Consider the following 14,331-nt stretch of genomic DNA (forward strand, 5'->3'; position numbering starts at 1 on the left):
AATTAATTTAAAAATGAAACATAATAAAACTTATCTCTAACAATTCCCTCCTTTCGCAATGTCAGTTGTGAATCCCAATCATGCTTATCGTTTAACTCCTCCCTCCAGGATTCCCAGCCAGGTGTGATACTCAGCCCGAGGCCTTTCTCTCCTTAACTTGTACTGTGTCTCCCTTTCAGACAGGAGAGTTACCCTAAGAAGTTCAAAAATGTTGTTTAAGCATACTCAATGATTAAATCACTCACTGCCACCTGGTCCCTAAATGTCGTCTCTACTGTTTTGTGGATCCTACCCACTCTTCTTCATCTGAATCTCCACCCTTTTGATTATTACTGAGTCTTTTTCTCTCTTAAGCCTGTACTGCCTCTCCCTTTCAGACAGGAGAAATCTGTCTGATATAACAGCATCATTAACATTGTGATATTTAAAACATCCTAAAGGTATTTACAGTGCAGTTTTAAAAGAAGGTTTAATCTGGTGGTTCAAAGCAAAATCATTTGTGAAATGACCACAAAATTCTCTTTCAGAGTTTCGAAGTGTCAGAAATCAGTATATAACAAAGGAACTTACAGCTGTAGTTGTTATATTTACTAGGGAAATGAGGATGATGCTCAAGTTTCTCAGGTGTCAGGAACTGGCATCACTGTATGAAGCAGTCTAGCTGCTATACAGAAGTGCAGGAGTCCAAAAAAAATTGTCAGTCAAGTAGCTGTGAAATTTGTATACTGAATCACTGCTGATAGTGGAGCCTGTCGCACAACATATTTGGGCATCCACTGTCGGCAATATGATCTTATGTCCAAAACTGTCTTTGTGATTTTGGAATGGACTGAATCGCTGCAGTCCTTTTTAGACAGAGGGACTTACCATCTAATGTGATCACATGTCCCAAATAGGTTAATTACTCCAAAGCCCACTGTAATTTGGAGAGGCTCACTTTGTGACTGTTCTCAGTGAGGTGTTTTACAGCACTTTAGCAGGCCTGCTTATAAGGAGAACAGATTAATAAATGATCGACATATGCAAAAATGTCTACCCCTCTGGAAGGATGAAACCTGACAGGTTTTCTTTAGGCGCCCTGGTTTAGGACATGTCATGTACATCCTGTTGAAGGACAGGAGACCTGCCAATAAAAGTTGGATTTTTTTCCACCTGGTTAGGGATCATCAGATCACAGGTCAGGTACAGGCTAAGCAGGCTCATGATTGAGAAACTGATCAGAGCTGTAATGCCATGGTTCCTGTGACGCTTTAAACCACTTAAACTTGCTTGTATTTAGTATACTGTCTCTAAATCAGTTTGCAGTGAGACTCAGAGTGGTAAATCCCCTCATAAGATGTTGCAAATGGCCCCTTATGCACTTAATTGGCAGGTTAAGGAACCTAAAAAACTAAAAAAGCTACACCTCCATCCTCGCTGAGGCTCCAAACTGTCTGCGTCATTTGTGCTGTTGTAGTGTAGATCAGATTTGTTTTAGCTTTAAACCTTGAATCTTTTGAATAATTCAAGGCCTTTAAGGTCAAACATGGCTAGATGACAAAAAGCAAACAACAAAATGTCACAGTTTTGAGTGTTCAGTTCTTACCAGAGTGACTGTGGTAACAGATGCAAATGTTGACCTAAAACAGAAATAGTGGTTTTGTGGCTCCCATCTGTCTCAGTTTAGACCATACAAACAAGTATTTATTGCCATACAGATGAGCATTACACAGGTCTTAAAAACTTTCTCTCTCCTTCTCGCCACCCATTTTGGTAATAAAGGCTTATAATCATCTAAAACACTCTTAGTTCAATCTAAGAAATGCAGTGAAGCTTGATTGAAATGTGTTACCATCTCTTCCACACTCATCGCAATGTGAAGCCATGTCCTTATTTGAAAATTGTTTTTGAGATGTTTTGTTTTTTGGAGTTGTGGATTCCCTTCCTCCCTGGAGCACTGTTTCACATGCTACTTTGTTAATGTTAAATATATATTACTCCAGTGTAAATAAAATGCACTGAAGTGTGATCTCATGAGTCCCTCTTCCCATTAGCCTTGACAGATTCAGATCATATGAGCAAAGTACATATACAAAATAAAAGTAAATACTGTGATGGCCCACCAGAGGGCTCAACTCACACCCAGGTCGGGAGGAGGGGTTTCGCTGGGTTTTGGCGCAATGTGTTCAGTTCATGTTTGGTGGTGAATAAAGTCAGAGGAAAAAGCTAGAGCACCTGTGTCGTCTGTGCCTTCACCCCACAATACAGCCACACTGTGCTGCCATTTCACACTTGTCTAAATGTCATGCTTTGTCTCTGTAATGTTCCTGTTGTGAAGCTCCCCTCACTTGCTCTCCTCTGGTTAAATCATCCGATACTATTTATATGATTTAGAGAAACATGATGCTTTGCATGTAGGTTTTGTGAAGCTTTTCCCTGCAAGCATTGTTTTCATAATAATAAGTACACATTTATTTAATAAGAAAGAAAGAAAGAAAGAGTTTCTCTGACTCACTCACTGAACTTATTTGTAAGCAAATGCAATACCTCTGTAAACCAGTAGAGGGAAACCTGACACCAAAAAGTCTTACTGGGCAAACAGTTCAAATGACACTTTAAATGACAATTTTCTGAACGGTCTCTAAATACAAAAACAACAGGAAACAACTATATTAAAGCTCCTGTTTTTAATACATCTCTTCTCACTGGTCGGTGTGTGCTGATGCAGTCAGCAGTGTCAGAGTGCTTCCTCACTAGTGACAGTTTAAGGAGAAAGAGTGATTATTCATAAACAGTTAAAATTACACCAAAAAAACATCCTCTTCCTTTGTACGTCAAAGTAAAAATTATAATGAATTGTTAATGCAGGGAGTAATCAAGTAATGCAGCATTATTTTTAAGGAAAATAGCGAGTAAAGTGTAATACATTACTTTTTTGACTTATGACTCTAACAGTCTACATCAAAATCTATTCAGGGGCTGTTCCTAGTACCACTGGGGTAATTAAAGGACTCCTAATAGCATCAACTACAGTCCAAACACAGGTTCCATGTTTCTCTGTCAAGTCAACATGTAACCTTCAGACAAACTCTCCTTTACACTGATGCAAACAGGCGCACCCTACACTGACCACGTTTCCTGTTCGTGACCAGTTTCACATCAAAACATGCAAATTTAGATCTGGTAGGATGTGACTACTTTCACAGTATTTCAGTACTAACTGAAAGCATTTGTCATTATTGCCATTTCTTGTTATTACTGATCATCTTCAGATAAGAATGTGTGAACTCAGACCAGGCAGGATGTGACTAGAATAGAAATGCAGAGAAAGAAGCAATAAATGTTTAATTATTTTAAAACTTTTTTTTTTTATCAATTATGTTGATAAACTATTGAAGTGAAAAAGACTCCAAAGAGATGAGGAACAACTAATTAATGGCATCATTCAACCATAGCAAAGTAATCAGTATTTATAAATATATGTCTGTGCAAAAGCAAACTGTATTAATATATAGTAAATTAAAATTCAGCAAATATAAAACAGAAGCTTTATTTATAATGTCATAAAGAGATTTTAACACCAGAATAATGGCACTGTCACTACATTTATGCTTAAATGTGTCTTTGGTTGTTTATCTAACATATGAACTGAACAAAGAAAAATCTGCAACATGATTACAGACACGGGACTGGGCTCCATAAATGTTGTTCTGACTTTGAACATTTCCTTGATATTTGTACTGATGCTGATTTAAAAAACACTAGCACCTCTGAACAACAACAAAACTGTGTCAAACTTGCCCCAGGGGTATTGTAAGTCCAAATAAACTACGACAATGTTGAACCTGTGCTGCCCCTGTGATCCCAGACTGATGACCAAGTATCATAAATGCTGTTGGTATTATTATCTCTATAACAGGTAGTTTGACAGTGCTCAAATTTAATATACTCTAATGTTTTACTGTGTGATATTACTTGAGATGCTATGATTTGGTGCTACATAGTGACATCTGATCTGAACTGTATTTAAATTATGAAGCAAAAAGTGTTATGCAGCAATGAAACTAAATAACATGAAACAAAATGTACTTTGTTACGTCAAGTTCAAATTAAAAGAGAATCTGCCATTACAATCATAAACTTTGTTCTAGCAGAGGTTCATAGCAGGAACATAAGACTGGATGCATTAAAGCAGAATCCAAAATGTGGAAGAACAGTGAAATGTATGAAATTCAATATTTATGAGCTTTGATGATTTGTCTGATAGGAAATCTCATTATTTAATAAACCTTTCGGTATCTCGACATCACCTCTGTGGACCTTCAGTGGTGTAGTCTGTGTAAAAATGCTGATCACTTTAATCACCTGATTTTATGCATGCTGACATACAAACAATCATCTCCTGTTAGTTCCTACCACAGGTAGATATCCTCTGCTCTATGTAGACATTACTGATGTTGTTCCTGACTGAGCAGACCAGATGAGATGAGACGTGCTGTTTCAGAGTGATGTTGTTAGTCTCATTATTTCCAGAAAGGAGCTGAGCCTCTGTCAGTGTGCAAAGTTCACCACAAAGAACTTCACACTATATGGCCCCACAATATAAGAAAAGACCCACCAGTAACAGCTCTCCTTACTAAATAGTGACTGAGAAAGAAGAGCATTTTTTATTACTTTAAATGAAAACAGCGCAAATCATGATGTATGTACAAAGGAAAGTATAGCATTAAAACAAATTTATATAAACACTTTAAAAAGACAGAAAAAAATACCTTTTTTCAGATTGAGCAACAAAAGAAACTAAACAGAGGGAAATCCTTTTGACAGACGTAGTTACTAGCATCCTGGTTACTCATATAGTGGTTAAGAGGTGGAAAGTAACAGAGTAAAAATACTTTGTTACTGTACTTAAATTTTCATGTATCTGTACTTGACTTGAGTATTTATTTTTTCTGAGAACTTTTACTTTTACTCTCTACATATTTTAACATATATCTGTACCTTCTACTCACACAGACACACTAGTGTAGCTGTCCATAGCACTAAAACCCATGGTGTAGCTGTCTATGGTGCTGAAGTACATGGATACATTGGTGTAGCTATCCATCGTGCCAAATCACGCAGATCTACATCAGATCTAGAACAATCTACATGGCTATCCGTGGTGAAAACACTCACTGTTGCTTTAAATAGCTAACTCTATGCACTACAAACCACCTACCTTGGGATAGCCAACCAGTCTGTAAGGGTCACCTCTAAAGCATCAAATCCACAGCAACAGTGGGTAGCTCTTGCCAACAGTCTGGTGCCGAATGATTTTAATGTATAGAAAGGGGTTTTTTTTTTTGTTGTTGATGTTTTTTTTTAATATATGGCTGTTTTGAAATCACAGGGGTACAGAGATGAGCGATTGGAGTGGAAAACAAAGCTCATTCTTGGGTGGAAGGCATCATGTTTAGTTTTATGAAGTTCATGAAGTTTTTCACTCTTGTTAGACTCAAAGAACACACTGAACTCATAATTATAAGAAGAAATGTGGGGGTGAAATGTATGTTTTATATTTAACTAATAATAATGAACTTCACTCAATACAGACGTTATCGATAAGCAACAGTAACGCATCTGTAAACCAGTAGAGGGAAACGTCACACCTTTTCATACTTATCTGTTCACTTCTTACCTTTTCTTAAACAGCTGTTTATCAAAATGGCAGCAAAGGCTTAAAAAAATTAATTTGTGGAGGACATCAGAAGGACAGTTAACTGAAATGTTTTAAATACAGAACAAGAAAAAACTCAATTAAAGTTCCTACTTTAATTCTGTCAAATGTTTCATGTCATTACTGATTAAAATAATGATACTGAAAGGCCTAAATCTGTAATTAGAATCATATGAGACAAATACATGAGTATATAATTGTGTAAAATTGTGAGGTTTCAACTAGTTTAAAATGGATAGTTACATATTTTCTATGGCTATGCTTATATTCAAGTATTAAAAATAACCGCAAATAATATTCTTGTTAGGACTTTGAGTAAAGTAAAGTAAAATTTTATTTATATAGCACCTTTCAAGACAAAAGATCACTAAATGCTTCACACAGAAAGGCATAAAACAAAAACAGATAGAAAGTTAACCAAAAGCAATTCTAAAAAGATGAGTTTTTAGTTATTTTTTAAAAGAGACTACTGAGTCCACAGATCTTAAGCTCAGAGGGAGAGCATTCCACAGTCTGGGGGCCACAGTGGCAAAGGGTTTCTCAGGGTGAAGTTTTCCCCTGTTTCCCTTAGTTCTCCACCTTGTATGCTGTGTGTTCAGTGTTTTGAACAACCTGCAGACACTCCAGGGAGTTTTTGCTTAGACATATAAACAGTGAATTACTATAGTCTAAACGTGATGAAATGAATGCATGTGTAACAATCTCCAGTTTGGTGTGAGATACAATAGGGCTTAATTTAACAACGTTTCTTAGATGATAAAAGCAAAACCGAAGCAGAAATTTGACATGAACATCCAAAGTGAGAGCCAAGTTAAAAGTTTACCTCTAGGTTGCTGATAGACAATTTCACAAATGTCCAAAGGGGACCAAGAGCTTTCATTGTCTTAGGTGCAAATCTGTCAGGAGCACATTCAAGGACTTTAGTTTTTCCTTCATTAAGTTGAAGGAAGTTGTCAGCCATCCAACCTTTAATGGATTCTAAGCACTGATTTAGAATCTACAGCTTAGAAACATCTTGGGGCTTAAAAGAAATGTATAACTGAATGTCATTTGCATAGCAGTGATAGCAAATGTCCTTAAAGGGGTCAAAGTATGCTGAAGAGGAAGTAGATATATTAGAAACAATAAAGGTCCCAATACAGAACCACGTGGCACACCATAGGTAATGGAAGTGGAAGATGACCTGTACTTAGAAACCACCAAAGAAAAGCATCATTCATACAAATATGAGGAGAACCACTCCAAGGCAGATTCAGATACACCGACCCAATATTCAGCCTTCCAAGCAGAATGTGGTGGTCAACCGTACCAAAGGCCAACGTGAGGTCCTTTACTCATTAAACCAATTTGCATTCTACTTTTTACACTACTATCATTGCTTCTATCGAAAGGATCACACCTTTACCAAATAATGTGTCTCAAATGTTACAAATGAATAAAATCAAACAAATACAGAAAGCATGCACAGAGCTTTATATGGCATTGCATACTGACCTAATTAGATGTAATACAGATTTGTGCAGAAGGAAACAAATGAACAGTTGGCAGTAAGTTTAGCAAAAGCACTTCTTATTTTAAACAAGAGGAAAGTCCTGTGGTTGTTCAGCATTTTCTCCTCTTTTTTTCTTCCACGTGCAGAGTTTTTACTTTTGGCCTGTGGAAATTCCTCAGTGTAGGCTGTATAGTAGTGGCAGACTAATTCACCTGATTCCCTACATTTTGTTGAAGGGAAGTTGGTATACTGTTTTTTTTAATCCATTTCTCTTTCCCTAGCAAGCCTAGTTCTTAAGGTTTTCTTCATTGCATTATTTTATCATTTCACTGAGATTTGTAGAACGAGCCATTCTTTCAGAAATGTTTGTAAAGGCAGACTGCATGGCTAGGTGCTTGATTTAATATACATGTGGCAATGCAATTGAAAACACTTGCTGGTTATCTTCTTCATCATGTTTGGATTTCATGCTTTACCTTAACTGTTTGCCTCATGAACTCTACCTTTTTTTACCTATAGGTTTTATCTTATAAATTTGAGCTTTATTTGCCTCCTTGCCATTCTAGGGTTGTTGCTTTATTTTTGTTGTGTTTTTACTGTTTTATTTATTACTTTCCAATACACTGGTGCCTCAAATCAAATGTTATTGAATGTCCCATTAAACCTTGATGAGCTTTGTTTAAAGCTTGATAGGGGGAAATTAAATAATAATATGGTCCATCTTATTTATTTCAAATTGAAGGACTATAATGGACTAAAACACAGTTCAGACTGTTTATTGAATGCATATGAGCAAAATCTTGGAGAAGCTCATGGCTCTGCAATGGGAATTGAGAGACCTGGTGACCAGTAATGGAGATTAGACCAACTGTAAAATTGGATGCACTTTGTTCGCACTAACCAAAACAACTACCATCTTCAACTCATGCGGCCCCCCTGGCGCCAGCTGGTTGCTCAAGGCAAAAGCTGGCAGAAATAACAAAATTCTCCCTTAGATAACAAAATTTTTGTTGTGACTCTCTTTCCCCCTCCCTTAAGGCCACCCCACGTCGACCAAAGATTGTTGACTTTTGCCTAACTGGGTGAAGGGACACTTTCTCTCAGCTGAACACGGAACACACACACACACACACACAATTTCCTTCAGGGCCAACCTTGGACCTGGAACCTGGATTAATAAAATTTTATTGCATTGAATTGAGTTCAGCCAGAATTTAAAAACTGAACTCTGAAATAAAAGTAGGATGGTCACTTTCTATTTTGAAACATCCAATTTTATTACTGCCTGTGACCATTTTATCCTTTCTATGCAGTAAATCATAAACAGCACTTCCTGTGACCTTCTATTGTTGATGCACTGTTTCTGTTGCTTTACCGGGGAAACAAACACACACACACCCAAGGTAAACACAAATTTTAGATTTATCAAAAAGAAGAAGCATGAATTTTCCCTTCCTGTTTATGGGAAGTTTCCTTTCCTATTTCACAGGGTGATGATTGTGGATTGAAGTTATTGACATATTAAGTGTGGTCCTTGTTAAAGATGTGCAAGTACACCACTTTAAGGAAAATAATGGGATAAAAATGGTTGCAGGAATAAACCAATGCAAAACAAGTAAAACAAAATAAACTGTTAAGGTATAAGTGCGGGGCAACATGAGAGGAGCGCAAACAAGAGGAGCGTAGTGTGAAAAATTTAGCTTGGTGTCATAACAGGAACAGAGAAAAAAAACACGAGTTTGTGAACAACCTTCTTTTTCTAAGACGTGCGTAAACCCAGGTAATTGTGATAATGATGACTAATAATGAATAATAATGAGGGTTTTTTTTCTTTAAATGGCCAGCCATCTCATGGTAGACTGAAGTCATATAGCTCAATCAGCACTAATGTTACAACTTTCAAGATGAGCTAAACAAATTTCTGATGTATTTTGTGATAACAACCATCTTATAAAAAGTGCACAACAGCGGACCAGCAGGTTAACAATCCCCCTGTTCTGAGGCTGAAAACTCCTCAAAGTGTCCCTCTGTTTACTAATATCAGTGGCCAAATCCAAGTAAAATCCAACTTGCAGCAATTTGAAACATGTTTAGATGAAAAAGTGACTCACACACCTGTCCTTTATGTTATTTGAATATCAGTGTCTTTAATGAAGACATTTGCCAACTAAAAGTGAATTGTTGATATCTGGATGTCTTATAAACATCCGAATGTTCAGCCTTTTTACTTTATTTCTATTTTAAGGATTCTTCGTATTATTGTAGGGTCTTTACCATACGATATAAAGCTCCTTGAGGCAACATGTTGTAATTTGGTGCTATATAAATAAAACTGAATTGAATTGGATGATCTGGTCCAACTTCTACCAAGTCAAAAACAAGTCAAATTCAAATGGAAAGAGAAAAATACAATACAATACAATACAATTTTATTTATATAGCAAGTTCAAATTCAGGGGGTACACCAAAGTGCTTCACAGTAAGGAATAAAGTGTAAGTGTAAAATGATTACACTAAACAGTAAGTCATTAAAACAAGGTAAAATAAAAAACCAGAGGTTTGGTGCTACAGAGGTTTGGTGCTACAGAGGCAATGGCGCGATCACCCCTAGTCTTCAGACATTGCCTGGGCGGGGCCAGAATTAACTGACCAGATGATCATAAAGAACGTCTGGGAGTATAAAGACTGAGGAGGTCGGTGAGATAGTCAGGCGCAAGGTTGTTTAGGCATTTGAAAGTAAGCAGCAGAACTTTAAAATAATACGAAATTTAATAGGCAGCCAATGTAAGTCAGAGCACAGGAGTAATGGAGGCAAACTTTCTAGTTCCGGTTAGAAGACGAGCCGCAGGGGGCCCTCGGGCCTCCGGCCTCTGGGCCTGCGGCTCGGTTCACTCTGGCACAGCTGGCTGCCGGCAGAGCCGGCGGGCACGCCACTGCAGCCCCCTCTGGCTTCTGCTACACAACAACATTCAATATTTAGTATTTACTGCTGTTTACACTTAGCTAGATTAACAACAGGTGATCCAGGAGATTTTTTTCTCTTCTTTCAATTTTTTTTGTCCCTCTTCCCTTCTGTTTTTCTTTTCCCTTATCTTTCTTTCTCCCTTTCCTATCCCTCAGTCATGTCTGTCCCGTCTGTAACAACTGAAAATAAAATAAAATAAATAATAACAACAAAGGTCAATCAAATGGACCAATACGGCAAGGCCGTGATGATCCATTTGGCAAAGTAAATCCATTGGGTATCCTTGTTGGCACAATTGTAAGAAGCCAGATTTAACCACAAAGGAAATCTGTTTATCCAGTTCAAATGAACTATCCAGGAAAACACCTAGATTACTTACAGTATCGGTAAGAAGCAAGCAAAGGGACCAAATCGGGCAGCTAGCTGATGAGTGTGACTATCAAACACCATAATCTCAGTTTTCTTCTCATTTAAAATGAGAGAATTGGCTGACAGCCACTGTGAACTCTCTCAAGCTGTCAGACAAATGATTCAATGAAGCTGGCAGGTCATCAGACAATTGGAAATGGATTTGAATGTTGTCAGCATAACAGTGGTAGGAGATCTGATACTCCAAACAGTAGAAGGCCCAGGAGGACGGCCTGCCGAGCACACTGGCGCCATCTTGGATTAACGATTAGATCCTCCCCTGAATAACCTAAATAACAATGTTCTATGAGAGCTTCCACAGAATATATGCAGAAAACACTCACAGTATTTGTGCAACATACTAAATCAAGAGATTGGAAGTGCAATAAAGGAAATATCAGTAAGTATTTATATCAGTAAGTATTACCTTTGATAGTCTATTTTTCTGATGGGAAATCACATTTAACGAAAAACAGTTAGACATCTTGACAGCAGCTCCTCACTGATCAGCTTTCAGCTGTGCAGTCTGTGTATAAGCACTGACCACTTAAATTACATGGCTTTATGGACATTGCCATACAAACAAGCATTTCCTGTTGGTTCCATCTGCCGAGGACGCTTTGAATACTTGACTTTGCCAAACTCTAGCTCAGCTCTTCTCTCCAGTTGTTTTGCCTGCCGTTTCACAACCCTGATATCAGCAAAGATTTCTTCCTGGTCATCTTCTTCCTCTGAGGAATAGCAAGTAGAGGGGTGGGGCAGCAGAAAAAGTTGGTTAGTTTTATCACAAAGACTGGAAATAATGTAAAATGATTCACACAAAATATAACTTTTGAAATGGGTTCATCAGCAAGCTTTAGACTTTATGGTAGGACAGATCTGTCTTCTGTGATAAAGGTAGCTGGTTAAACACTATCCATGTATTTAACTGACATATCTTGCTAAGTCATCAAAAAAGTTTCATTTAAAAATTTCCAATAATTATTTATTTTTATAAAAAGAGTAAAAAGCAATCTGAGCATTGTGAGTGACGAAAAAGATGAAGTTTTGTACCTTTTTGTTTTTTAGGTTTGCTGTTTTTCTTTTTCCGCTGAGCACAGATGACTGCTATACCCACAAGTAAGAAAATGATGAGCGTCGTGAGAACACCAATTAGTGGCAAATTTCCTGTTTCATAAATTTTAAAAAAGAGCTGTTATTTGAGTCAGAAAACATGATGTATAGGAAAAATTAAATGGGAATAAATAAGAAAATTACACCAGTGGATGTAGTTAATTTTCAATTTCTAATACACCATATGTCATCACTTATGGCAGCTCCGTTCTCCTTACCCTTAAAAATCTGTGCTGGTTCAACACACAGAGTGTTACTGGCTTTATGCACCCACCCCGATATCATTGTCCCATTGACTGTGGTGCAGTTAATAAAAATGAACCCTATGAGCAAAAGAGATAATTCATGACCATTATAAAAAGTGACATTAATTGTCAAAGTTGTGTTTATCGCCTACTATCACTCACCACAGGTAGATATCCTCTCTTCTTTGGAGACATTACTGACATTGTTCCTGACTGAGCAGACCAGATGTCCTGAGATGTGCTGTTTCAAAGTGATGATGTTACTCTCATTATTTACAGAAAGAAGCTCAGCATCTGTCAGTGTGCGTCCATCCAGAGTCCAGCTGTACTGAGGACTGTCCCCTCGCTCAGAGGAGCAGGACACCCTCATCTCTCCCTGGGACAGACACTGAGAGACCAGCAGGACAGAGGACACAGGAGCTGAGGAAAAACACACAGATGATCTTTATTTAAAAAAAAAAAAATCAGGATCTTTGTCATTCGTTGTAGTCTCTAATGAAAACCAAGTATAAAGCATGAAACACAAATATCTAAAATGTGAGATATGTGAGATTTGTGAGATATATAGATGACCAAAACAAGGTTAAATTCAGATCTTTTAATGGCTTAATTTCCCAACAGGGAAGCATTTACCTTGAATAAACAACTGTAAAGTCCGCTCGCCTGATGATCTTCCATCTGAATCAAAGGTTTGAAGGGTATAATTACCACTGTCTGACCTACTCAGGTTATTGATCCTAAATGTTCCATTACTGGGAAAAAGATATCTATGTTCTATGGTATTAGAAATAACCTTATTATTTCTGACATCTAGTATTTTTAATGAATTATTTAACACTTGGTATCTAGATATTTCTGAGGTGCTGTCCATCAGCTGGATTTCCACGGTTCCTCCCAAAGCTCCGTAACACTGAGCTCCATCCTGTCTGCCATCACAGTGAGTTTCCACACCTGGAACTTTTGAAACATTAATAAAGAAAAACATTTGTAATTCATTAGTTTCTGTAAAATAGTTTTACGTGTTACAAATATTTCTGAACTACCACATTGAAACGTAATACCATACTGCATATTGAATAATCCATTATTTTGATTGAGTGTGTATAAAATGATGAGCATTGTACTACTGCCATAAATATATGATCTCAGACTACTTTGCAGAAGTAGTTTTCCAAGGTGCAAGTAATCACCACAGTAATGTTTCCAACAGTGCAATCATGTTAATAACCAAGATAAACAGTTAAACAGATCCTCCACAGTTTTGGCCAAAGCGAACACAATAAAATTTGTTGGGCAATTAAAACTAAAACATGGATACCATGTCTATAGAAGAACTTTTCAGATAGAAAAGTTGGCGCTCTTTTCACCTACAGATAGTTATGGAGAGTTCAGTAGGTCAGTTGAAATGCTAATATTTTCATGAAAAAATACAAATAGATACAAAAATGGCACAATAACATAAAGTGCTTATATGAACAAAGTAACATTTAACAGAAACAACAAAAAGAAGAAAGAAGCAGAAACAAAGAACAGTCTTAAATTTTTAAATATGTCATTATTATATTTACCTTACCACTGCTACTATCCATCCATCTATTTCCTTCCACCTATGCAATTATTGCTCACATTTACACTGCAGGTACAGTAGTGTCACCAATGAACCTAATGCCTATTCATCCATTTTCTTCAATTTATCCAATTCAGGGCCACTGCTACTAAAATTCGAGACATGGCTATAAAGAAACTAAAGCTCTGCTCAAAGGGTTACAAACTGTAGATTTTGCCAAAAAGAATATAACCGGATTTTTTAAAACAAATAAAAGCACAAATCTATTTTTTTTCATATATTAGTAGAGCTGCTTTAACATCCCTTATTTTAAAAAAATGGTATTGCTTCAAAACACATTGCTTATATATAACATATTATTAATAATTATTTATATTTTTAAAAAACCTTGATCAGCTCACCATGAGGCACTCCCAGTAGAATCACCATCAAGCCAAGCACAGCTTCCATGTCTCCTCACTGTTCAGTCTGTGTTGACATAGTTGGAAGTTGTCAGAGTGCTTTATTAAATGGCATGCACATATCTCCAATACTTAATGGTCATAAATGGCTCCTTGGAAAACCTGTTCTCACTGCATATGTGGAAATCTGAAAAAGGAAGTGAAAACAACACGTACCTTATTTGGCATAAATAAAAGGAAGCTCATAGAGTCTCCACAGGCTTTTTCAGTCATTATTTACGTTGTCACTGGACTATTTTTAGATCTGCAACCAACTAGCACTATCTTTCCCATCACATAGTGTCTATTACATTCAGCCACTGGCTTATTCCAATTCAACAAAAGTCTCATTTAAAGTTCATATTTTAGTGACTTACATGTAGTTTATGTTCCGCATGCAGGT

At 37.0% G+C, this 14,331-nt stretch overlaps 1 protein-coding gene across 1 annotated transcript; it reads right to left on the bottom strand.

Annotated features, from left to right (window-relative positions):
• Window positions 1–10,082: 10,082 nt before the first annotated feature.
• Window positions 10,083–14,011, bottom strand: LOC146392323 (uncharacterized). Its single transcript, XM_084945258.1, has 6 exons — window positions 13,890–14,011; window positions 12,555–12,878; window positions 12,084–12,341; window positions 11,895–11,999; window positions 11,617–11,730; window positions 10,083–11,294 (listed from the first exon to the last, which is right to left on the bottom strand). The coding sequence occupies exons 1-6, from the start codon at window positions 13,936–13,938 to the stop codon at window positions 11,116–11,118; spliced, it is 1,029 nt and encodes a 342-aa protein (XP_084801384.1). The 5' UTR covers window positions 13,939–14,011; the 3' UTR covers window positions 10,083–11,115.
• Window positions 14,012–14,331: the final 320 nt, after the last annotated feature.

The sequence above is a fragment of the Perissodus microlepis genome, chromosome 2 (genome assembly GCF_051167445.1).
Source record: "Perissodus microlepis isolate ML-2025 ecotype Zambia chromosome 2, ASM5116744v1, whole genome shotgun sequence".
In the NCBI taxonomy this organism is placed as follows: Eukaryota; Metazoa; Chordata; class Actinopteri; order Cichliformes; family Cichlidae; genus Perissodus; species Perissodus microlepis.